The sequence below is a fragment of the Marmota marmota genome, unplaced genomic scaffold (assembly GCF_001458135.2).
Source record: "Marmota marmota marmota unplaced genomic scaffold, marMar, whole genome shotgun sequence".
In the NCBI taxonomy this organism is placed as follows: domain Eukaryota; kingdom Metazoa; phylum Chordata; class Mammalia; order Rodentia; family Sciuridae; genus Marmota; species Marmota marmota.
In genome coordinates this window covers 14,227,022-14,253,728 of record NW_025999960.1, presented here as the reverse complement: position 1 = coordinate 14,253,728, position 26,707 = coordinate 14,227,022, and the positions used below count along the sequence as shown (strand labels likewise).

Below are 26,707 nucleotides of genomic sequence, written 5' to 3'. Positions count from 1 at the left end.
TCTGGTGGATGAGGCTGATGACATTCCACTTGTGAAGATGATAACAGGAGAACCAAAAGCACAGTGACCAGTTGGCATTTATTAGTGTAGTTATAGTTGCCACTGTAGTACAAGTAGTAAAGGAACTAAGGCTCTTTGTTATCACAAAGAAATAAATAGAGCTTATTTTTAGGAAAATTCTGAGTGGCTGAAAGCTAGCAGTAGCACTAGAGGAACCTGGCCTGTGTGACAGATGAAGCTGGGGTAGAAGTAATGATCAAGTCTACCTAGATTCTACTCACTGCCCCCTTCCCAACTCCTGGCCAGAGCTGATCATGGTTACAGGTACAGAATAAAAGGAAACCTAATGAAAAAAGAGCTGAAATAAGGAGAAAACATGGACTTAGATCTAGTAAGAGGAGAGCTGACCATGATCAGAAAAATCTGTTCCCCTTACTCCAAAGAAATCTAGACTGTAGCTTCTCCAGACCGCTTCCGAGAGATGTGCTCCAAGTGGGCGTGGTCTGAGGTGTCCAAGTCAATCTCATACTTGGCTAGGATTTTGAGGATGGGCCTCAGCTTCAGCCACCACTGTTCCTTGGGTATTCGGTGCCTACAGAAGAATGAGGTAAATGATGATACAGTTCTTTAGCACCCCAATCAACTTCTACTAAGGGCTTATATAGGCATATGCTTAAAGTGAGCAGAGACTGCATTTAGGACATGGACATCAGATCTAAAGTGGGTAAGGCTACAAGTATTATTTTTAAAAGAAAAGCAATGCAGACAGTGAACAGATTGGGGAGAGTAGAACTTGAAATTCCCAGGGAGAGAACCACTCTAGAAAGTAGATGTACTCACTCAAAATCTGTCTGGTCCTTCAGTTCAGTCACTGGTTGAAAGACCAGGGCCCTCTTGCGCATCCCTAGAACACAGCCAGAGTCTGGAGTGTTGGCAAAGATCCGCCCTGTAATAAGGGATGGTCAGTCAGCTTTTATACTGGGGAACCAACCTCTACAGAGGGGGCTTAACCTCTATCCCACCTACCATTACGGTAACTCTCTTTGATTTTCCCAGACATCCAGTTCATAGCCTTAGCTCCCATCTTAGTGGCAAAATTCCTGTCAAAGGGAGTTGGACTCCCACCCTGGAAAAAGAATTAAAAATTAGAGGGAAGGACTCTAATGGAGTGGCAGACATAACTAGATACACAGATAAAAAGGAAAGAATGGGCCCTGAGTTTATAGGAATTCATAAGTCTGTGAAAGGATACCTTGAAATAGTGTGGAGTTTCAAAGTGAATCACCTATTTATCAACAGTAACTAAAGAAGAGGATTAATCCCACAACTTTCTTTTTTAGTCCTATTTCCCCACCCATCTTTAGCAGCTTTTGTCAGTCACCATCACCGGTGGTCAGAAGTGTTCTTCGAGGCCCAATCTAGCTGCCCTTGGTAGAACTTCAGAATAATATAAAACACCATATAGATTTTCTTTGAACTAAGAGAAAGTATGTGGAAAAGTGAAAAGGGGAAGGAAGAACAGAAAATGGTTTCATATTTATCTAATAACACCCCATCCTTCAGGGGCTGGTAAGTTCATTCAAAGTGAGACACATAATTCATTTTTGGGTAGAAAAAGGTTCAAGGCTTAACAGGCATCAGCTGAGGGCATTTGGGATAGAAGAGAGTCTCAGAACACTGCACCACCTGTGAGTGTCACTAGTAGAAAGGAAGTTGTTTCCCTGAAACCCCACTTAGTAGAAATGGAGCCCAATACCATCAAATGCCAATACTCATTCAACAGGTTGCTCATGAGAGGCAGGATGGTAATGTGGGAAAAACACTAACTAGGTTCATTCTAGCTCTATGAATGGCCCTGAAAAAATTACTTCTCTTTGGATCTCATTTTCTTCATCTCAATTATTCACTCTCAACTAGAGATGATTTTGCCCCTTAGGGGACATTCAGCAGCATTTGGAGGCATTTTTGTTAAAATTGAGGGTAAGGGGAAAGTGCTACTGGCATCTCCTGGGTAGAGTCCAGGAATGCTGCCCAACCATCCTACAATGTATAAACAGCCACCCATGACAAAGAATTATTCCAAATGGCAATGATGCAAAGGTTAAGGAATGCTATCCTAAATGAAGATGATGGACCACATCATCTCTAAGGTCATTTCTTGATAAAGATGTTTTGATTCTGTGGCTGTAAGAGATTGGCAGGCCCATGCTCTGTGGTGGCACTGGGCCTCCAACAGATTAGAGGTCAGTAGAAGCCTCTGTAGGTGTTGGGGGTGACGGCTTTCTGGCAAAGGGCATGGCTGGGGTATCTTCCCTACCTGCTGCATGTGGCCAAGCACATTCTTCCTGCTATCGAAGATGCCCTTCCCCTCCTCAGAGTACAGGTTGAAGATGAAGTCAGTGGTATAGTTCTCATTGCACTTCTCATTCCTGCCAGGTGGACATCAAAAGCTTATGACTCCTCTTATCTTTCCATCCCTACTTTCTGACTTTATAGGCTATGGTTCTTCCCTTTTCTACCCCCTCCCAGGGGATAGACGAATCCCACCTTTTGTATCTATGAATTCCTCAGGGTATCCTAACCATGGATCCATTCTGTGGGTTAGGGCCTAAGCCTGACTAATTCTTCCTTCACTTAAGAACAGATTGTAAATGAGGTACCTGAGCACCAAGCCTCTTTTCACAGTTGTTTTCATCTTTTGCACCAGATGTTCAACATTTGCCTGAAAATAAAATAGTAAATCCTAAGCCTAGCTGAGAGTGGATAAGGTTGGGCAAGCCACATGAATCTCTTTTCTTCTACACCAGGCCTCTACCAAGAAGGGAGAGAGACATGGAAGAAAGTTATTTATAATCCTGGGCCTGAACTGTGCCTACGTCCTTAAGGAAGTTTTGTGTAGACTAAAATTTCCACAAAGACCTGAAATGAGACAGAACTTGGGAGTAGGCACATTAAAAACTGTCAGTTTTCAGCCCTCACCCTTACTGGTCTCCCTGTCCAGGGTTTTGGGTTCCTTTTCCCTTAGAGGACAGATTCTGCTCATAGTATTGGTCTTTACATGGGTTGCTTGTAGTAAAGTGGTGACTCATCTGGACAGAATATGCTCCTTCACTTGAGCTTTGAGTTGGGCATGAAGGAGGCAGAGTCCTTTCCCTCATTCCTGGCTGGGGTTGGCTGGGATCCTGGATTAGGGAGTTCCCTCAGCTTGCTGCTAAACCTCCACTCTGTGGCTCTCTTCTCCTCCAGTAAATTGGAATCTGGGAAAATAAGATCATATGGCCCTTCTGTGAAATACAAATCAGAGCCCTACCCTAGAGGTGAAATAATATCTCCCTCAAAAAATGGATTGGTGCCAGGTGTGGTGGCACACGCCTGTAATCCCAGAGGCATGGGAGGCTGAGACAGGAGGATCATGAATTTAAAGCCAGCTTCAGCAAAAGCGAGGCACTGTCTCTAAAGTGAAACCCTATCTCTAAATAAAATATAAAATAAGACTGGGGATGTGGCTTAGTAGTCGAGTGCCCCTGAGTTCGATTCCCAGTATCCCCCCACAAAAAAGTGAATTGGTAATGAGAGAAATCTGGAGGGTGGCATGATGTAAGAGAAAGGTCACTGACTTTCTTAAGCAGTTAAACTACCTGCTCACATAGGAGTTTAGAAAAGGGTTTTAACCCTTCTAAACCTTTCTCATCTGTAATATAGAGAAAATACCTTCTTTACAAGTTTGTTACAATGATAAAATGCAAAAAGCACACATAAAGGGCTTATCTACATGCCACCTGTCTCAAAATGTGCACTCCAGAAACACAAGCTAAGGTCAAGTGTATGAGGCTGCACTGGAGAATGGCTGTACAGAGATCCTTCTAGTCTTTTTCCTCCTTTTATTTTTTTGTACTGGGGACTGAACCCAGAGGTACTTTCCCGCTAAACTACCTCCCCAGCCCTTTTTTATCTTATTTTGAGACAGGGTCTCAGTAAACTGCTTATGGCCTCACTAAGTGCCCAAGCTGGCCTCAATTTTGTGATCTTCCTGCCTCAGGCTCCCAACTCACTGGGACTATAGGTATGTGCCATGGCACCCCACTCCTTATATTCTTCATAGGGCTCCACAGACCAATCAACTCCATCCTCATCTTGAAATCCCATTGCTCCAATCACTGTGGGGACTGTTGGGGGACAGATTTGGGCAGGAGAGAGATACCTAGCAGGCTCTGGATGGCCATCTACCTGCAGGTCTCGAATGGTAAAGGGCTCCTCAAAGATGTAGGCAGCATCAGCCCCAGCTGCCAGTCCTGCCATGGTGGCCAGGTAGCCACAGTAGCCACCCATAGTCTCAATGATAAACACCCGACGTTTGGTGCCTGCTGCTGACTGCTTGATGCGATCACATGTCTGCAAAGATAGAAAGTCATAGAAAGACAGGGTCAGGAACCTGATTCTTGTCATTTCTTTGGCCCTTGCTATTATCTTAACTCCAGAACAATATCCGCCCAGGCTGGCAGGGCCTCTGGACCCCATCAGACTTGCATTCAGGGAGGGCACACATTAGTCAACTACACTGCACAACTTGTCTCCTGGGAAGGAAGCTCTATCATCCTTCACATTGCTGAGATTAGGGTAATTAAGCTGTGTGACCTGAGAAAATGAAAAAAAAAATTGGTAATATTTGATGCATTTCTCAGTGAGGAAAATGGATGCCATTAAAATCCATATGAATGCCTGGGTTTGAAGAAGCATTTTTCAAACATTGCCACTTGTTTAGTACCAAAAAATAGCTCCTTTTCCAGGACTACATTCATTCTGGAGATTATAACCCTAGCCAAAAGGGAAGTAGTGATGGACTCTCACCGTACAAATGGTATTTAGTGCTGTGTCAGCCCCAATGCTGAAGTCTGAGCCAGGGACATTGTTGGAGACAGTAGCAGGAATGACCACAAATGGGATGCAGAGTTCATCAAATTGCTTCCTGCCCTCCATCAGCTCCAGGCCCCCTGTGTATGCCTGAGAAGAAGATAGCAGAAAGGGCAGGAATGAAAAGAGAGGGGAAGTGGGAGGGAGAGGGAAAGAATGGTGGGGAGCACTCACCTCAAAGCCCCCAATGATGACAAGACCCTGAATGTTAAACTTAGTTATGTTGGCACTGATCTGTTCAAAGTTCTTCTTGGGTAGAGTCCTAGTTTGATCAGTAACAGGCAAGATCAAAGGAGAGAAAGTCAGAGTTACAATGGTGCTTTATTTATAATCTCTTGATTTGTATCCCTTCTTTCCCCACCCTCTTATCCGGATCTAAGGACACACACTGGGCTCTAAATTGTCTGAGCTGCTACATGAGGTGGGGATGGCCCTGTCTGCCTTCACTGAAGCCACTGTGAGCTTTAAGGGAAATGACCTGGATTAAAGGAAATGACCTGGACCACAGGTGGTGGAAGCAGGCCCTGACCTAATGAACTGATGCACATGTTCAAGGGATATCTTAAAGAGGTGACTGGGAAGAGGTGCTCTACAATGCCCCTTACCTTTTAGTCCCAAGTTTGGAACCACCTTGGCCAGTCCAGCCCCCAACATAGCTCCAGCCAGCTTCCTCAATCTGCAGGAAAAAGTAACATGTTTTTGCATTGCAGCTAGAATACCATGAGGAATGTGTAGGTCTGATGCCACTTATTGAGCTCTGATCCCTCCCATTGAGTCTTCCTTCATTGTAAGAGGAACACCAGACATTGGCTTTCCCTGCAATGCATGGAACTTCTTCCACCTTTTTGCTCATCTAGATAACAAGTACCTTCTTATGCCAGGTACCATGCTGAGCTTTGGGATAGAGAATTAAACAAGATGATATTTGCAAAGGCTCATCCCATTTGTTCCTGCCTGTTACCACTGCCCTAAAATTAAATATTTACTTCTGATTGAACCCAAGAAAAGGAGAGGGAAGTAGTATGGAACAGAGAGGCACACATGAACCTGTCACCCTTGCTACACTGATCTTCCCTGTGACTGTCCCTTGTCCCCCAAAATGTGCCCTCCTTCCGTTGAGTCCCCATACCTGACCCTTGGCCAGGCCCTCAAAGCCATCATGTACAACCAGCACACGGTTGCCCTGGATAAGGGCAATCCTCACAGTGGAGCGAACAGCAGCATTCATGCCAGCAGCTGGAGCCCCCACATTCATCACAGCCACTGTATGCGAACCGCTCTGTACAGGAGGAAGCAGGGGACAGAAAGCCCCACAGTGAGGAGGAGGTTATTAAGAGAAGCAGAGCCTTAATCCTTTATTGTCCTGAGATCAGGGTGTGTGCTTATGATAATACACATCCCTCTCCCAGGGAATGCTAGTATAGACTGCTACTTCATACTACAGAAGCAAAGTTCTTTACCATAAACAAATAAATAAAGATGTTTTTCCTGATCCCAGATATCATCATTATGTAACAAATAAGGATTCTTCTGAGCAGTGTTTCCCAAAGTGTGATCCTTGGACTATCTGTATCACCATCCAACTGGAGCTTATTAACCCTGCACATTACTGCTCCTGCCTTAGATATGAACCCCATCCGGGGGAAGGGCCTAGGAATCTGCATTTTTAATGAGCAACCCAGATAATTCTGATATACAGTTAAGTATTGAGAACCACTATTCCAATGGAAACGTGGCTTAGATTTATGTGATTATTTCCAGAGGGTAAAATACATAAGCCCTCTTTCTTATTCTTTGCATACTACAAAATAGCCCTGAATTTGGTATAGTTCTTGGGTTACAGACATCTAAGATATACTAAGATCACAGAGCCAGTAAGTAGTAATGGCTAACAGAAAATCATCATAGTGGGGTCAGGTACCCAGCGTGGAAGATTAGAGTGGGGCAAGGAAAATGGCAAGACTCAGGTTGCATGGATTAAGGGTAGCACCTCATAAAGAGAGACTGAAGGAGGGAGAGGGTCAAGGAAAAGGGCAAGTCATCAGTACCTTAGAGACCGGGGGTCTGACATGAGCTAGAAGCTTGTATACCTCCCAGTTGTTCATGAAGCTCCTATAAAAAGTACAAAGGGACAGGGCTGTCTTTAGGCCATTCCTTATGGCCAGAGCCATGGAAATTCAGCCCTGAAGTTTTGGTCCCAGAGTGAAGTTCCATAGGACAAACCTCTAGGGACACAACCAGGGCAGAGCAGGGACTGTGCAGGGGCTGCAAAGGGCCCACTCATTCACCAAACACTCCCTGCACACTCTTCTCCCAGGTGTTGTGCTCACCACCACAGGAGACTGTCCCTTGCCTAGGGAAACTTAAGGTCTAGCCAGGACCCACACAGAGTTAAAAGGTCAATCATGGGGAAAGCATCTCTAGGATGAAATGAGCCTCTTAGTCACCTCACAGCTAATTTTCTTGTGAAAGAAACTGTTGCAGAGATAATAAAAAGAAGCAGCAGAAGCTCAAATTTTGTTCTTAGGCCTATGTAGAGTTTTGGGTTCATTCTGGTATCTAATTTCTGTAGTTAGGAAACTTCTAGTCATTTCCTCACCGGCCTCTCAGCTTCATGGCTTCATCAAATCTCTTCTCATCCATGGCCTTGGTCACATCTTTGGTCTGAGGGAGGAATACAGCAATAATTACAACTCCAGGGCAGCAATCTGCACAGTTGGATTTCCATTTGTACTCATCCTGCCTATTTCTGGGCATGGGACTGAATCCTGCTTACCGTGCACCCCACATTTTCTATGGTCCTTCAAACTCTCACAGAAAAATAATCTTTATTTCTCCTTAATTTTCTGAATAATGAACAGCAAAAGAAAAGGGCCACACCAATGTTTTATTTATTAGAATTATGGAGACAGTGGAAGAGTATTCACAGACTAATAGCATCTTCCTCCACTCTACACCCACCTCCCCAGCCTCTAAACTACTGAGTAAACGAAGAAGATCCCCAGAAATAAGAAAGAGTGAAACCTGCCATGTGTTTCAACACCACTGCTTTCTGCTCTGTGAGTCAGAGCTTTAACTTTTGAGGTTTTGGAGATGCATATCCTGAAGTAAAGCTTTAGGTCATGGGGACTCCTGAGTCTGAGAGAAGCAAGCTAGCAAACAGGGAGCATTTAGACCAGCCCCGATAATCAGGTGTGACACCTTCATTCCCAGCCACAATGGTTACTCTGGTATCAAAGGATGATTTCCCTACAATAAAAGCTGCCATCTCCTGAGCATTCAACATTTTCCAGGTACTGCATCAGATCCTTTAGATTTCTTTTCTCCAGTCCTTAGAATAAACCTCAAGGTGAGTACCTGTACCCCAGGAGGATCTAAACCCATGTTGGTTTACAGAAACAAATTCAAGGTAGCTATCATGTAAAGACAAAGTTACCCAACAGAACTTAATAATGCTACTCTGTTTTTAATGACTCTAGGAGGGATATTGTATTTCTCTTCCAATAAAAACATAAGAGGGTTTAAGGTCAGATATTAGGAGATATTGGGGCTTATTACTAGGAAGGATGTAGAGTCTCCCATCTTCCTTAGGAATGTTTTACAGGTGGGAAAACTGAGACTTAGAGATATTACGGCTCCTACATCTAGAGGGGTTACAGCTCACTGTGTTCTTTCCCCCATGAATCTCTTACTATACCATCCTGCCTTTCCATTGACTCTTGTACCAGTGGCCTTAGAAGTTGGTCTCATACCCTCTGAGCTCCCAGGCAGGGACTTGGGACTATTAAAAAGGGGTTGGGGGCTGGGGTTCTGGCTCAGTGGTACAGCTCTTGCTTAGCATGTGTGAGGCAGTGGGTTTGATTCTCAGCACCGCATATAAATAAACATAAAGTCCATTGACAACTAAAAGATATTTAAAAAAAAAGAAGAAGAAGAAGGGGTTGGGCCAGGCACAGTGGCAAATGCCTGTAATCCCAATGGCTCAGGAAGCTGAGATAAGAGGATCGCATGTTCAAAGCCAGCCTCAGTACAAAAAAAATGAAGGGTGAGAAGGGTGTTAGGATCAGTACTTACCACCTGGACACACTCCATTAGGGGCAGGCGCACAGCCTGGTTACCAGAGAGGCTCACCACACAGGCCGGGGTATCTGGAGTCCCCTCCAAGAGTGCCATCACTGCTTCCACACCCATCCTGCTTCCCTGCAGGACCCCAAGCAGCAAAGACAGTCTGGTTCAGGCCTCTTCATATTGGATTAGTGTAGATAGTCAGAATATATGGGTACTTTCCAAATCACAGGGTTGAGTTCCACATTTAAGAACTGCAGCCAAGAACTTACTGGGCTTTTCTTCCCCACCCAGATTTAATCTAAAGTTTGATGACTTTTTCCTCTTGCCATCAGGACCCCAGGGATTCTATTTGGTTCCAGAGAAACAGTTCCACTACAGTAATTGACAGAATTACTGGGGCTTAAAATTGATTCCCTTCTTAATTGATATAACAAGGAAATTAACTGCATTTCTTCAAATTAAAATAGAGGGTTCAAACTGACTGTCTGAAGTTAGATCTCAATATTTCAAGGATGCCTAGAGCTCTAAGATATTGGTCCTCAACTTATAGGGGAGCTATAGGCTGTTATAATATTAACAGATGAGAAATCTCAGCATATGGGAATGTGTCAAGGGCCACTGTAAGCTAGAGGCTGGTAGAGGGCAACATGAGCAATGGTGTAAGCCCTATAGGAATAGGAGAGCAGGGCTCTAACCCATGAGGACCACAAGGCCCTATGACTTACCAGGATCCGGTCAAAGGCTGATGGTGTTCCACCCCGCTGTACATGCCCCAAAACAGTCACACGAGTGTCATATCCCAGACGCTTCACCACCAGCTGAAAGGACACACAAAGTCAAGGGGAGAAAAGGTGCAGGGACCAAGGTAAAAAAGTGCAAGACCTTTTCTTTTGTCTTGTAATGGTTCCTAGTGCGAGGAAAATAGGGACAGGGACCTGGAGAGAGATATACAGAAGAACCAAGGGGACATGCAGTGTCAGCAGACTCGGAAACCATTAAGGGAATGGGTTGGGGTGGCTATGGTGCTGAGCCCCTCTAGTTTCACTTGTACGAACATTCTTGATGTCTTCTGAGGTGATTGGTTTCCCATTCTTGTCAATTGCACCCTCAGCCACAATGATGATGTTGAGACGAGAACCACGGGTCCTTGTCTAGTCAAGAACAGAAGGAGAAGTGGTCAATGGAATGAAACTGATGGATGGCAAATGGACCATCCGTGGAATAGGGTGAAGGATTTTTTTTAAGAGAAAAATAAAGTGCCAGTACCTCGGAAAGCCGGCGACAAAGGTGTTCCTCCCAGTCATCATCAGGTGGACATTCAGGAATAAAAACCCAGTCAGCCCCACAGGAGAGAGAGGTGACAAGGGCCAGATATCTGAGATGAGAGCCAGAAGCATGGCACTAGGAACTATACTCCACAAATAACCTCCCCTTACCCAACAAGGTCTCCTAATCCCCATAGCTGGTGAAAGGTCTGGGGATCCTGCATTCCATTCTTGGGATGAGGTAAGAGCACAGGGCCTATCAATGAGAAGCTGTCCCTGAAGAGCACCTTCTATTCATGCTTGATGCCCCAGTGGCTTCCTATTCAGAGATCGTCCATCCTTTCCCACTGAGTGTGTACCTGAGCCTGTGCACACATGCATATCTAGGTAAGTAAGGGAGCCAGAGCAAAGGCAGGGCCAGGGTTCCCAAGGAGCTTGTAACCTCCAGATATGCTACTACTGACAGACCTCACTGGACTCTCTGGGAAGAGGAAAGGTACATTTCTGGGTTCTTGGAATAAGTAGTTCAGGATGAGGATCTTACCCACAGTGGCGACCCATCACTTCTAACACAAATGTCCTCTGGTGGCTGAAAGACAGACACAGGATTTATAGAGCCCATGTTTCCCTATAGCCATGATCAAGTTGCCACCCACATCTAGGTTAATTAACCTCTGGGAAATGCATTTATGCTGCAGAGACCAGGAAGACCTAGGGAAAACATTTTAGCTACAAGGTATCCTCCCATGTCTTTCTATTCCAAAAAGAGATGGGTCAGAAAAGAGAGAGAGAAAGAGGGAGGAAGGAAGGAAGGAAGGAGGTACTAGACTAAACTGGAGTCCTGCAGGATTACCCTGAGGCAAACTGTATTCTTTAGTTCCAAACACATCCTTCTATCCTGCCTTACCCTCACTTCCATCGGCTTATCTCCAAGCAGTGGTGCCTATGGCATCTACAATCTTGAGGTTAGCTCAGGTTTTGGGGCCCCTGGATTTGTTTCAGCCTGGGCAGCAGACATTTAGGAGACAGCCACAGGTATGATCAAGACCTCAGAGCTATGTTTGGATAATAGACTGAAGAGTGGCAAAAGGCAAATCTTGGAGCATTTAGGAAGCAATGTAACTCCAGTGTTCTAAGGGGTAATTCTTTGTTAAAACAGTGTTCTAGCCCCCAGAAAACTGGCCATAACCCAAACACTTTCATTTTTACTAGCCTCTAACCCTTGTCTGTCCCAACCACCATACTCCTTTACCTCTGAGCAGTAGTAGTGATGGCATCTACAATCTCTACAATTCGGTGCAGGGCAGAATCAGTGCCAATGGTCATATCAGTACCACAGAAGTCATTGTCAATTGAGCCAACCAGGCCCACGATATTCAGGTAGCTGGACTTTGTAGCCTCTTCAGGTGTGATCTTACCTACAGTAGGAAGCAAACCAGGAACCCCTGGCTAAAATACTTGGCATGCCCACAGAGTAGAACACTGGAGAGAAAAAACTATGGCCACTGGGAATTATAAGCAATGGCAAAAGAGAAGAAAGCAAAGATTGCCTATTTGTGTCTGGTTAACTTTTACTCCAATGGGGGTTAAGGGTACTTCCCCTTACATGTACATGCATGCCGCACGCACACACACACACACACACTCACTCACACAAACAGTAATGCTGATATAAATAATTCTCACCAGCTTTCTGGAGGTCACTCAATAAATCACTCCACTCGGAACGGAAAGTGTCAGCGCCAGTGAGGCTGCCATCACCCCCAATGACACACAGATTGGTGATCCCACGCTTCACCAGGTTGAGGGCAGCTCGGAGTCGTCCTTCTCGGTCCCGAAAATCCTTGCACCGGGCACTTCCAATCACTGTGCCTCCCTTGAGGAGAAAGGTAGAAGTCAGCTCCCCAGATGACAGCCAAGTTTAGACTCAAAATACTAAGATTTTCTGCACTCCAACGCTGTGTTGTGCTGACACAACTATGTGACTCCCTAGGAAGTTCCCTAATATCACTAAGTCATCTGTCCCTTCCAAAGAATAGGGAAATGATGCTGAGACATAAAGGGACTATTCCTATATTCTGCCACACACCTTAGAAGACTGCTAAGATTAACCCATTTTACTGAAGACTTTATCATCAAAGTATCTATCTTCATAGAGAATAAGGGAATGCATACATCTGGTGACTTCTAGACCACTGAGCTACATCCCAGCCCTTTTTAATATTTTATTTTGAGGCAGGGTCTTGATGAGTTGCTTTGGGCTGCTAAATTGCTGAGGCTGGCTTTGAATACACGATCCTCCTCTCTCAGTCTCCTGAGCCACTGGGATTACAAGTGTGTACTACCATGCTCAGCTGGCTTTGGAAACTTTCAACAATGACCTGACATTATTGGATCGTGTCCAAATTATTATTAGGAATCCATTCCAGTATTTTTTTTTCCTCTCTATCACACTGATTTCTAACTGACATTAGAAATGTCATTCCTCTTAGCAAATTGGGATCTATGGTGCTAGTGCCAGGAGCCATAATACTCAGGTATTCACAAAAAAAAATAGGTCTGGGTACAGAAAGTCATAAGTTACCAGACACTTACAGATTCACCAAGATAGGTAAGTAGACTTAGCATTTTCATGAATCATATATATGCTCCCAGGCATCCATGACTTTGGTGTAATGGGTGGAGAATTCTGGCTCATTCTCAGGCCACCATATGACAGGCACTATTGCCTATACAGAGCCTTCACCAGGCACTGAACATTAAATTTCTTCCTGTGGGTTTTTATGGGATTTAGGTGAAGAATAGGAATACAAATGTAATTTGTCAATTTTTTAGTAAATGGTTATATTTCTACTGGGCTAGCCCACAGTGGATGACAGATTAAAAGAAGTCTAAAATGACTAGAAGTAAATAGCATAAAGGGCTATGGATATAAAAACATGGTATGTTTCTAGACTTTTTATTTTTATTTTTATTTATTTATTTATTTTTAAGGCTCCAAGAGGCTCTTGCCCTCTTAAACCTGGTTTCAGGTTACCTCTTCATCTCATGAGGACTGGCAGATTTCAGCTCTGCTTCTGGCTCCAGTCCTCTAGTAAGGTTATTTTCAGGGCCAGACCTTCCCCGTGACCCCACAGTAGAACTTGTTTATGTGCCAGTTCCAAGTCTTGCTTGTGACCTTTCCTTAAAGAGCAAACTGTCCTGTGATCATTCTCCCACCCCTTTCTACCCCACGAAACCAGAGTGATGTTTTCAAATGCAAGGAGTAAAGGGCAAATGTAAGCCCTCTCTTGTCACTGAATCCCTTCACATCAAACCACATGTCAGGAAATTTGGGAGACTAGAAAAAGACAAATAAGGACAGGAGTTCTTTAGAACATACCAGCTGAAGCATCATGGAAACACTTTCCCAGGTGGCCTCCCTGATGTGATCTCCACCATCCACCAGGCCTTGGTAACCCTGTGGAGCACATTACAGCCATTCAGTCTCTATGTGACTTCCCCCTAAATTTTTAGGACCAAGACAAGACTCTTGGGAAGAGATCTATGGGAATCAAGTCATCTCACCCCATTAGTGATCCTTGATGTATAAGATGCTATCATATTTAACACAGACCAAGGAAGGAGTCGTACATTTTTTTCAATAATCTGTTCTAGTTTCTCCCATTTTAAAACATCAGAATGTCCTTCCTAATATTGAATCTTAGTTTATTTTATTTTGGGCTCAACCTATTTCTTCTAATCTGCTTCCCAAGGGGAATTAGATAATGGATTGTTTGAATAACAGTAGAGGAAAAGAAAAAGGGGATAGTGGCAGTAGGGAAGGAAGAAATATGACTTATTACAAGACTATACAGTTTGAGAGAAGAAGGGGAGATAGACTTTATAGGAAAGAAGGGTGGATGAAGCACAAGAGGGAACTGAGAGAAGGGGATGAAGGAGGAGCGAGAACGTCAGAAAATCAAGCAAATTCAGAAACATAGTAAAACCTCCCTTCTGGGGCTTTGCCCCTGGAGACACTAAATTTCCCATAAATACTACCCATTTCGGTTTTTCTTAGTGTTTGGGAAGACATCCTTCTTCCTTTAAATTGAATAGGCAACATGAGGACCCAGTTTGCAGAAGTCTGGGTCCCTGCATCATTATTTGAGCCAAGAGTGGGAAGGAGTGACTCATGAAGGTAGAGAGCCAAGGAAAAGAAAAATAGCAATGTAACTGGGAGGTAAAGAAAAATAAAGTGGGAAGGCAGTGGGAGGCAGATTAAGCAAGGAACAGAGAAATAAAAATAAGAGTACAAAGTAGGGAACGGAGAAAGAAAAACAGGATACAAAGTAGAAAACCAACCTCATGGACAAAGAAGACACGGGCACCAGTAAAGATACCAACTCGAACCACAGCCCTGACAGCAGCATTCATTCCTGCAAGGAGGGAAGACAAGTCAGAGAGAGGTTACTCCTAAGACAAGCAGCCCTGGAATCCAAAGACACTACAATTGGCTAAAGAATAGAGTAAGCCTTTTTCTCTAAAGCTAAGGTACATTACTCATCCAAGTCTTTTGGTCTCCTTGCCTTCAATTATTGCATTTAATGTGGATGAAGCTCCAGATATTCTATTGCCTTTCCCCCTAAAAATCCTGTCTTTCCCAAGACTTTTCTATGCCAGGGCAATCTGAGGGATAAAAACAGCAATAAGCAAGCACTTTCTTGAATGCATATTATAGGTTAGACACTACTAAGAAATGGTCAAATATTATCTCGTTTAATCCTATCCACAACCCTGGAGTTGTCCCCATTTTACAGATTTGGAAACTGAAGCTCTAACAGTTCAAGGTCATAGAACTAATACTATATAAAGTTCACATTTGAGTCCAAGTCCTAAATAGTATCTTCTTGACTACAATGCCATGCCCTACTAATTTCAATAGTTAGACTAGGCTTCTCCTTGCTCTCTGAACTGAATTGAGACATCCATCCAGCTGTAGTAGGCTTTTCAGGGAAAGACATGACTTTCTGTGGTTCACGACTTGATGCATCAAATCTGTTCAGGAGTATGTCTATTATTGGATGGTGGATTCTTTCAATCTAGATACACACACACACGCACACACACACACATAAACAGAGCTGTTTAGTGTCATCTGAGTTGGTCTACGTTTCAATATGTGCACACAGTTGTGATCCTCTGGCTCACACACTGCCGGAAGATGTTTGTGACCAAATGTACAGAATCAGTGGGGAACTCATTCTCTCATGGCCTTCTTCTGGCATTCACTCAATTAGTCAACAGAGACTTGCTGACCTTCTTCTGTGGCCCTGTACATTAAGATGTGTGTGGGGAACTTAAAAATATTCTGCAATTTACACTCTCTGTTTCCACTTATAATGGAGAGGAGAGTTTTTTCCCTTTTCACAGATGAGGAGCATCCCTTTCCTAGAGCTGCTCAATGATAAAAACTTTTTTCTAGAAGCACTGTAGAGTAGTCAACCCGTACCAATACACAACATGCAGTGGGTGTCCCATATGTGTGTTCCATATCTGGAACAATGCTATTGAATACTGGACCGTGCTGAACACAGTTTTATTGGTAAGAAATGGGAGACATCCCTGTCCTACCTTGCCATATGAGGAGGGGTTCCAGAAGATGCTAAAGTATCTTAGAGATATGATGGATCAACTTTGCATGAACCATTTTAGCTGCCCTCTCTCAGATATCCTAGTACATTTTTTTTTCAATCTAAAATCTATCCAAATGGTCCTCAAACCCTGTCTGAAGAAATATACTATTAAGCAACAGGGTGTACAACCAGAGATATGAAAAATTGGGCTTTATATGTAATATGAATTATAATGCATTCTGTTGTCATATATAACAAATTAATTTTTTTTAAAAAAGCACCAGGGAAGCAGCAATTGGAAAAATCTGCAGCTCTAGACTGTATTACAAACTATTGAATAATCCAAAGTCATTACAAACTATTGAATAACCCAAGCTATCTAGGACAGAATAAAAAGGACAAGATTATTTTTTTCTTCTCTCTCTCTCTTTCTCTCTTCAGGCTGACATATTATTACATGGCTATTAGCTCCAAATCAAATTGAGGATGCATTTGCTCAATGAACAAATATTAACTGAATTGGCACCATGCTAGGCACTGGGGATACGGCAATGAGCAATACAGCCTCTGGGAAAACAAAAATAAAGGATCTGATGATGGTCCTCAACATGTGAAGAATTATAATATGGCATACTAATCCTGAAAAAAAGAGATATATACAAAGTGCAGTGGGAACAAGAACAAAGAGCATCTACACCTGCCAGGAGGAAGTCAGAAAATATAACATTTGTCCAGAGATGTATGGGACAATTTCCCTTTAAATCTTTTTCTCAGGTAGACAGTTTGAGGAAAAGTGTTCTAGGCATAAACAAAGGTCAGAGTCAAGAAATAACCTGAGGTAATTCAGTAATTAAAGAGTAAAATGTAAGATATGAAGCAAGAATTAAAGCTACACAGGTGGATAGACCCCAAATAACACATGGAGAAGTATGGCTTTTTATTCTGTAGGCCAGGGCTTGAGGATCCCTGAATGAGGAGTTTCAGGGAATCTGTGAACCCCACAAAACTGGATGAAAAGTTTTGTAAGCATGGACATTTCTTTTAGGAGAAGGTTCATAGTTTTCATTTAATTCTTAAAGTGAAGTCTGTGGCCCCTCCTCTCCCACACACAAAAAAAGTTGCAGACAATGAATTTCTGAAGAATTTTGAGAGCAGAGGGACATGATGAGATCTAGATTATCAGAAAGATAACTCTGGCAGCAGTGTGACAGGCAGCTTGAGAGAGGTGTCACTAGGATTAGAGGCTCTCTGGCATCCTACAGAAGACATGAGGAAGAACTGCACTAGAACAGAGTTTGGACAAAACAGATACTGGGACGGAAGCCAACTAGGAAACAAAAACAACAGGAAGGACTCTATCTAATCAGCAACGTGATTAAACTTCAAGGTGTTGGAGACCAAGGAGGAACTTCCCCACATTGACTTAGGCAAAGGGTCAAGCTGTGGTACCATTAGCTGTGCTGAGCCAGGGTTTGTTTGGGGAAAGTAGGAGTGGGGATGATGCATTCATATTGGAATATGCAAGTTTGATGTTCTTATGGGACATCCCCATGGACTTTGAAGAGATGGTCTCAAGAGAATATACAGAATCAGAAGGAAAAGGGCAAGGAATTGAACCCTGAGGAAAATCAACCATATGGGATTCCATAAAGAAAACAAGGACAAAAGGAGAACCAGGGCTTAGCAATGTCTTGAAAGTCAAGTGGGAGCAGTTTTAAGAAGTGAGAACAATGACAAATGCTTCTGATAATTGATCTCAGATATGGACTGGATGGTTGGGCTTATCAACAAGAGGCACTGGTGAGCCCGGATGTCACAGCATACTTATGACATCACTAAGGCAAAGCCCTATGAAATTTAGACATCTGAGTTCATATACTTAGTTTGAATGAAAAACAAAAAAGTCTGTGGAGGGAGGAGAGGGCTTCTGAAAAGCTTTAGAAAAACCCTGTGTGTGTGAAAGGAACAAAGAGTCAACACAAAGCCACTGATACTTTAGGAGAGATGAATAAAGTCAGTTCATTAAGATTAGAACACATATGAAACTACTGTTTGCTTTAGAACCCATCACAAGGCCTATGAGATTCTCCATTGGATACCTGGAGTTCTGGAATGTGAATCTGTAATTTTAGGAAATAGGGAATAAATGTTAATCTGAAATGTATAGGATGGAATATAGTTTTCTGCTCCCAAGATGAGTAGAAGGGTGGGGAGGGGGGTGGCTAAAGAGAAACAAATGACTTAAAGGTTTTCAGTGTAAAGCAAACAATAGATAATGGGCAAAAATATCGAAATCTGTTGGGCATAAGAAAAATCCCACAGTAAGGAGGATTCTTTCTCTTCTCTCCCTCCTCTACCTTCTTTTTACCTCAAACTTACAACCTCCAGATGTCATCCTTCCTGCCTCTATATTGAATGAGAGTTTTCTTAGAAATAGTTTTAAGACTCACTTTTCACTCCTGTATCTGCCTCAAACCTCTGTATCCTTAAAAATCAGACTGGGGTGTATAGATAGTTTATATCAAGGAACTCAGCAATTCTTTGGTCTCTTCTATCCAACCTTACTGGCCTAGTCTGGCCCCAAGTCATCCTAGCCAAACTCTCCTTGGCTGTTCCATGTTGCCCTAAATAACTCTCTATGAGCAGCTGCCTGACTTATTAGAAGTAAGATGAAGGATAAGATTACAGGCACCAAACAGAAGGTATTCTGGGTACAGCCAGGAAAGGCTCTGGAGAACATTATAAGCACGTAGTTTGGAGTCTCCAATTACAGCCTATTGGGAAGAAGTTTGGGGGAGAAGAGCTATGGGTGATGGGTCTTTATGCAACTAGATAAAGAAAAACCAGTAAAGGATTTCATCATAACTTTTTTGAAAGTTGATGTTAAAGAAGTTTCTTTCTACCTGCACTCTGAATAAAATTTTCTAAATTACTAGGAATAAATGTTTGTTAGATGTGAATTGCACTTTCTAGTAAATATGTGACTAAAAATTATAACTCTAGAATAGCAATCCAGAGAGGTAATGGAATCCCTGTTCCTGTGAACCTTTAAAAGTAGGATAATCATGCATTTGGAATGACTGCCTATCTGGAGACAGAGGGCTACAGCAGATGACTGGGGTCCTTTCCAGGGGCAGGATATGCTGATGTGAGACTACGACTGGTACAAGGGATTGAATCCAAGGACACTGAGCTAGATCCTCAGCTCTACCACCACCCCTGCCTCCACTTTTTTTTTTTCTTTCTCTCTCTCTCTTTTTTTCAAATAGAGTCTCACCAAATTGTCTGGGCTGACCTGGAACTTGTAATCCTCCTGCCTCAGGCTGGGATTACAGGCATGTGCCAATGTACCTGAGGATATGCTGATTTCATTAGGCTAAAAGTGGCCCGGTTTAGGGAGGCTGGAACCTTTCTCTTTCCTGAGTTGGAAAGAATTAGGATTTGGCATTTAATCAGCCCAGCATCCTAGAAATCTTGCTTTTTGAGCTTAGGATGTCTGATTATTTCTCTACTTCTAGTTTGCTGAGCTCAGAGTTGTGGCCTCTATGGATTTTATAGAATCAATCTCACTTTCCCAGGTGGCACAGAGTCTCTAGGGGAAAAAAACACATTTCTGTGCTTTTTCCCTGGGATAACTAATGCCCATCAAATTTATCTCTGTACAGGCCACTTCTACAGTGGAGCTGTGCCTTCAGTGGGGACCTCTAGCTGTTTTCTACCTTGCCTCCTTGCCATCCTAGAATTTCATTTTCAACATCTCTCAGTCCCTGTGGACATGTTCCTGTGATGTTATGTGGATTCACAGATGAGATATTTCCTACACTGTATTATCTATTACAGAATCTTACAAACTTCAGCTCAGCTAAGCCCTCTAGAAATTAGCTTATTTACAGCCCCTGCTTCACTGAAAGATGACTCCTCCCTTATAGCAGGCAAGTCATAAGAGATTTTTCACTGCTTGGGATCAGAGGCTGAGTCTGTGCTTAGATTCAAGGTAAATTCTAGGCTTCTATTTTGTTTCTTCTTCCATTTTGTTTCTTCCATTTTGTCTCTCTTTCCCTCTCCAAAGAGCTCTTTTCCTTCATCATTTCATACTGTGTGTGTCTCATAAATTTTTTAGCAGGCTCTCTTGTCCTGATCTGACTACCTAACAAACCTGGACCTAGCTACCATAGGTCCAGCATCAGCATTCAAGAGTTTATATTGAAGATCTCAGTACTGGCATGGGGTTCTGCCAGCGGAGAAGAGAGAAGTGACAGAAACCAGGCCAGCAGTCTCTTCAGCTCCACTGCATTTCTAATCTGGTCACTTTCTAAACTCAGGCCACTGCCCTCCCCGCTCAGTTTGTTTGTTTGATAATTCTCTGCTTCACAACATATAACTAAATAAACATTAGCTTAAAATATATTCAAAGTCTAGCTTTACTAATTTACTAATAAGAAATATCTTAAGAGCAAAGATTGTCTTTTTCATTGATGCATCCTTAGTGCCTATCATCCTGCTTGATGCATAGTAGATGCTCAAAAATTCATTTCTATTAACAGAACATTTTTGATGTGGCAGCCACTCTTCTAAACATTGTATTTGAATGAAGGAATCAGTTTCTTGAAACTATCTTTTCCATGAAGTTTCCCCTGATTAATCCAGCCAGGGTCCAATCATTTCCTCATATAAGTGGATTCCATTTGGCTAAGGCACACTCATTTGTTCTTTCTTATGTGCCTTTACATAAGAATTGCAATAATATATAACATCTTTTCTCATTAAACTATAGTTCTCAAAGGAAACCCACTTCTTCACAATAGACTGTATACAAAGTGGGCACTTAACACACCAGGAAAGCTTAGGTTCAGTGGCATCAAGGAGGATAGACTGGCTGAAATCTCTTTCTTTATTCCATCACTGTCTCCATGTCCTGTAACCCTTTCAAAGAGATTCTGCCCCTCTTCTATGTATCATAAACTAGAATATATAAGAAAATCAAACTGGAAAGGATTTTTTAAAAAATCACACCACCTCTGATAAATATCTGATTTTTATAATACCTAGGTTGCTTAGACTCAACCCAGAGAAAGATTCACTCTGGCTGTTTACTACCCCTCCATCCCCCCAGTGGATTGGTACTTATTAACTGCTGCTGTTCCTATTTGATTAAGGACTAAATGTATGCAAATGGAGGAAAAGCCAGGGAAAGCAGTGCTGACTGGCTCTGGTTAGTGCAGGAACTCTCCAGACACCAGAGTTAATACCTTAGGGTCTATCTGGGGCCCAGGAAATACCAACTCTGGGTCTCCTCCCTTTCCCACTCTTTCCCAAGTTCTTGAAATGAATCTACTTTTTGCCTTCCCAACAATTTTATTTCTTAAGTCTCTTTCCAATGTTGCTTGAGAAAACACCAATTTTAGGTACCAGAAGATCAAAATGTCCCTAAATCTTCAGAGAAACTTTGAAAGAAATTTTTTGAATATTTGAATAAATAAAAGTACAGCAAATAAAATCCAAATATACTTGGGGACTTAGATATGACAAATTTTTAGGAAAACCCAGAATTCCATGAACTCACAGTTCTATTCTACAAGTTAAGGGGATCAAGAAATTCCAAGGGGCCATATTTTGCCCCCTCTTCCTTACCTTGGGCATCTCCACCAGAGGTTAACACGGCAATGGCTTTGCCAATCCCCAGGGTTTTGGCAGCATGGTGCTCTTCATGGGTCATGATCCACTCTAGAATTTAAGATAATGGTCAGTTAAAACACAGTTGAATCAAGGTGCTGGTCACTCAAGAAGTGTCTCTATTAGATTGCCTAGAGCTACCAAGTCAGGCTCTCCCACTACACTAACGCTGTGCCGTGCAGCCTGGGAGCTTTGGACTTCTTCCAGAGGAGAGCCACACCCTTACAGAGAGAGTGACAAGCTGAAATGTCACAGTAATCAAGCCCAAGACTGCAGAAGTCCTGGCTAATCCCTCCTTTTTCCCTCCCACCCCATTTGGAACCTATTTGGAGAATAAGATAAGGCCAGGGAAAAGGTCAGTAAACTGAACAGAAATGAGAAAGGAGGGGAAAAAGCTGAGTTGGCCTTGAGAAAAGGATTCCTAAATATGATTTCTCGCTTTATCAAAAGAAGAATTATAGCAAAGAGTAGGAATCAGATGAAGTTTGGGTTGCAGACTGAGAATCAGCAATGTAGAAACAGAAAAGCAAGGGTAAATTGACTTATACTTAAGGTTAGGGTTGAATGTTATGGAACTGACTGACTGGAGCAGGCCTGGATGATATGGAATTGACAGCAGACTTTGAGGTTATTCAAGTCACATTAGAATTTCTACAAATTAATGGTGTCAGTCTCAGGAATACTTAGGGACTTTGTATGGTTCTTCCCATCCTTCTCAGGCTCAGCCTCCTGAGCATCTCTTGATCTTTCACTTTCATCTTCAGGTTTTGACCCTCTACCTGCACACTATCAAATGGGAAAGCTAACACAAAAATCACTGCCACATACACACAGATATGTACATGTGTCATGGAGATGCCTTCATAGTTTTATTTTTAGGAATTGTATCTTTCAAAGGAACACATAAGATATACTTTTCTATCTGTAAGATGACAATAGAATCATCACTTTTAGTTATTCAGGCTAAAAGCTGTTATTTTAAAAACATATCTTCTGCTGGATGCTGTGGCACATGCCTATAATCCCAGGAGCTCAGGAGGTTGAGGCAGAAGGACTGTAAGTTCAAAGCCAGCCTCAGCAACTTGGCAAGGCCCCAAGCCACTTAGCAAGACCTTGCTTCAAAATTAAAATTAAAAAGGGCTAGGAATGTGGCTCAGTGGTTAAATGTCCCTGGGTTCAATCCCTGGAATCAAACAAACAAACAAACAAAAAACATCTCCTCTTTGCCTCTCAGAATCAAAACAGACACCAAATCTTATTCTCCCTTCTTATTATCTTCATACCCATTCCCTCTTTTCTATTCTCACTGCCTCTTTCTGCCTGAATTGCTTACTACAACAGCTGGTCTCCCTCTGCCTGTGTTTCCTTCTTCATTTTATCAGAGACACAAACTTTCATCAGAAGGTCACAGGCCCCTAAGGCTTCAGTAGAGAGGGGATTCAAGTATAGGAAGAAGAGCTAGCAATAAGGGCAACTCATGTTTCTGTCCTGTGCCTGGGGAAATCAGGGTAGTTGTTTTTAGAGACATAGGTCACAGACCACAGATGTCAATAAAATACATGCAGTGACCACATATGAAGATAGACATAAACACACATAGTATTATGAGACACAAATTAATAAACATGCTACATAATCAGCACTGACAAGTCAAGTCCAAACTTGAGTAATGTTGCATTACTTGTCCCCACTCTTGTCCTTGTCCAGTATACCCTGGTCCTTTCCACAGATCCATATTCCACTCCATCACTTAAGACCAGTCTTAGTTGCACTCTTACTAACCTGCTAAACCTTACTGATTACCAAAGATCCAGGAAGGCTTCTCTTTGTACTCCTCTAGATCACATACTGTATACTGTCCAGAACTGGATTACTGTTTTGCACTTAAATACACCACTTTAGTGGCATTTTAATTGCTTCTTCTGCACTAAAAAATGATTGGACTAGATCAAGGGACAGCAAACTGCAGCCTGCAGCTAAATATAGCCATTCTCTTGTTTTTGAATGGCAACAAGCTATGAATGGTTTTTTACGGTTTTAAATGGTTGCAAAAAGTATTTCACGACAAGTGAAAAATATAAGAAATTCAAATTTCAGTGTTGCTGTGTGCAGTGGTGCACACCTATAGTCCTAGCTGCTAGGGAGGCTGAGACAGGAGAATCCCTTGAACCCAAGAGGTCAAGGCCAACCTAGGTGACATATAGAGACCCTGTATGGAAAAAAGAAATAATAAATTCAGTGTCCATACTATCCTCATTCATTCACATATTATCTATAGCTGTTTCTTTGCTGTAACCACAGTGTAGATATTGCAGCAGAGACCCACTAGCCTATAAAACCTAAAATACTATATAGCTTTAACAGAAAAAGCTTGCTGACCACTGGACTAGATGACAGCTAAAGTCTCTTTCCCTAACTAGTCTGAAAATTTCTCCAGAACAGGGATCACATACATTTTTTAAAACCCTCCCACAACCTACCAAAGTCTAGTGAAATCTGTGCAAACAAAAGGAGCTCAAGAAATACATGTTGAAAGCATTAATGAGCTGATGCACTACAAGAAATACAACCATATGAAAAATTACAAGTAACCCTGGATACAGGTACACCTCCATATTCTCTCTACTCCTAAAAACACACTCACACACAACTATATGAAATCATATAGTACAAATGGTGAAAGGTACATAAACATACATGAATATAGGCACTATCTTATTTAGCTAGAATGTTAACATCAAAATTTCTGCTGATCTTAAAAAAGATTGAGTGGCTGCAGCAAATAGAAACCCCCAAATATAGAAAGGAATAGAAGACATCTGAATGTGCTCATCTCTCTTACGGAATGTTTTCTTCTAATTCATTCTTAGAGCACATCACAGGGACAGAAGGCTCATCACAGGTAAAAGAAACCCATACAAGGATCTTCCACACAAGGAGGTGACAGTAAGGGAGAGAATTCACCCTAACTAGAAGATGAGGAGCTCTGACCTGTAAATAGCTCACATTTTCTCCTGAATCTCTGAGACAATTAAGAGAGGCACAGGACACAAAAATACATGCATACTCATACATAAGCATCCTTTATAGATCCAAAGTGACACCCATGTAGAGACAGTCACAGATATTATGCATGTGTGTGTGTGTATATATACAAAATACACGCACACACACATGGCATGTGTGTATATAAGCACTGTGAGGGGCAGGAATACAGAGAGGCAGCATCATAGGTACCCCGATTTGAGTTGGATGAATGCCAGGGAAGGGATCAGGCAGCCAAGGGCAACGCAGTCGGACACTCCTCGCCTGACCAAGCCATCCCCATTCCCAGGGAACCGAGCTGAGATTAACCAAGAGGCTGGAATTCTTCACCACTACCCGCTACCCATCCCCCTCTCGGCTCCGGCATCTGATGCCTATCCCTTCTTCTTGCCCCTTTGCTCCCTTCAGTTCTCCCCACCGCCTCCTCCCAGCACGTTCACTCTCACCTCAACTCGGCTTTTTCCTTTGCTCTTCACCCAAGGCCTCCCTCTTGCCTTTTAGTCTTAGCTTTCCTCCGTCGCTGCTTTCTTGCAGATTGTCCTTGGGGAAAGGGGGAGGGGAACTTGGCGAACACGGGGAGGAGCCAGGTGGAGGCAGCAGGGCGGGGGAAAGAGGGGAGAGTTCCCAACCTCCACTAACAGATGCTGACAAGGAGGCTCCGCCTCCCCTTGCTCTCCTTTCTCCTCCTCTTCCTCCTCCCTTTAAGAACTGTGCTCAGAAATGGCAGCGGCTTAGTTTCTTCACTCCCAAAAGATATCCTGGGGACCTCATATAAATCTTGGGAGCCATCGGCTCCTGTGCCTAATGAGAATCAGAAAGTATTTAGTTGCTTCTCTTGTTTTCAGCAGAGTTAACTTTTTCCTACCCACACTGCCTGAGACTCTGCATTCAAACATCTTCAGCAACTTATAATAAAACCTCCCCTCTGGCCCTATCCTACCTCTATCACTCTTTCAGCAAACATTTATTTGGAGTCTGTGAGCCTTGAAGTTTTGTCTTGAGTGCTGAAAAATGAAAAGATAAATGGAATAGAGTCCCTACCTTTGAGAAACACTGACTACTGGTATTTTCTACAAACCTTAAAACTTCCTCAATATTTGCATTATCTTTCTCATAGAAAATATGAAAATTTCAGCTAGCTAACTCAGAAGGAAGTGCCAAGACAAGAACGCTGCTGTGATAGCCCCTTTCAAAACCTGCAGTAGGAGGAGTGCAGGATTCTGGCAGTCTGTAAGTAAAGCATGTCTGTGGGACTCAGCAAACAGGATCCACACTGGGAACATGGGTCACATACATGCTCTAGGAGCAAGAAGTGCATTCCTCACACAGATCTCCTTCTCTCCATCCCTTGTTCTACTCAATGTTTGGTCCAGTGCCTCTCTATCTGTTCTTGCTTTTTCTACAATCCTTCCTTGTGCTTACTTTTGTTTCTGCCCCTATACATTCCAGCCTCAAGCAATAAGAATGAAAGTGAATAGGAGATAAAACCATTTTACTACAAAAAGTAAAAACTTTTGTGTTAAAAATAATACCATCAAGAAAATGAAAAGGCAGGGTGTGGTGGTACCTGTAATCCCAATGATTTGGGAAGCTCTCTCAGGAGGATTACAAATTCAAGGCCAGCTTCAGTGGCTTAGTAAGACCCTATCTCAATAATTAATTAATTAATTAATTAATAGAAAGGACTGGGGATGTAGCTTGGTACCTCTGGGTTCAATCCCCAGTGTGTATGTGTGTTAAGGGGTAAAAAGACTTCTCAAGAAAATAAGACTTTTTTTTTTTTTTCCCAGAATGGAAGGGAATATTTGCAAAGCATGTATGTGATAAAGATCTGACATCCAGAATCTATAAAGAACTCTTGCAACTCAATAATGAAAAGATAATAACCCAAAAAGGACAAAAAGATCTGGATACCTCACCAAAGAAGATACACAGAGGGCTAGGGTTGTAGCTCAGTGGTGGAATGTGCTTGCCTAGCACATGTGAGGCACTGGGTTCAATCCTCAGCATCACATAAAAATAAATTAATAAAATAAAGTTATTGTGTCCATTTACAACTAAAAAATTAAAATAAAAAAAGGTGTACAGATGGCAAATAAGCATACAAAAAGATGTTCAACATAATTTGTC

At 42.5% G+C, this 26,707-nt stretch overlaps 1 protein-coding gene and 1 long non-coding RNA gene across 2 annotated transcripts; one reads left to right on the top strand and one right to left on the bottom strand.

Annotated features, from left to right (window-relative positions):
- Positions 1–59: 59 nt before the first annotated feature.
- Pfkm (phosphofructokinase, muscle) lies at positions 60–25,191 on the bottom strand. The gene is made up of 23 exons (XM_015493276.1): positions 25,024–25,191; positions 21,491–21,583; positions 14,589–14,662; positions 13,627–13,704; positions 11,931–12,120; positions 11,497–11,662; positions 10,789–10,833; positions 10,246–10,354; positions 10,035–10,130; positions 9,705–9,797; positions 8,986–9,111; positions 7,511–7,575; positions 6,960–7,023; positions 6,041–6,190; positions 5,517–5,587; positions 5,086–5,173; positions 4,849–5,001; positions 4,228–4,392; positions 2,661–2,722; positions 2,318–2,429; positions 1,027–1,126; positions 841–946; positions 60–592 (listed from the first exon to the last, which is right to left on the bottom strand). Exons 2-23 carry the CDS (start codon positions 21,573–21,575, stop codon positions 448–450), a joined length of 2,343 nt encoding a protein of 780 aa, XP_015348762.1. The 5' UTR covers positions 21,576–21,583; positions 25,024–25,191; the 3' UTR covers positions 60–447.
- Positions 13,630–25,483, top strand: LOC125616656. The gene is made up of 2 exons (XR_007347392.1): positions 13,630–21,175; positions 25,009–25,483. It is a non-coding gene; the product is annotated as an uncharacterized LOC125616656 (long non-coding RNA).
- The last annotated feature ends 1,224 nt before the right edge of the window (positions 25,484–26,707 follow it).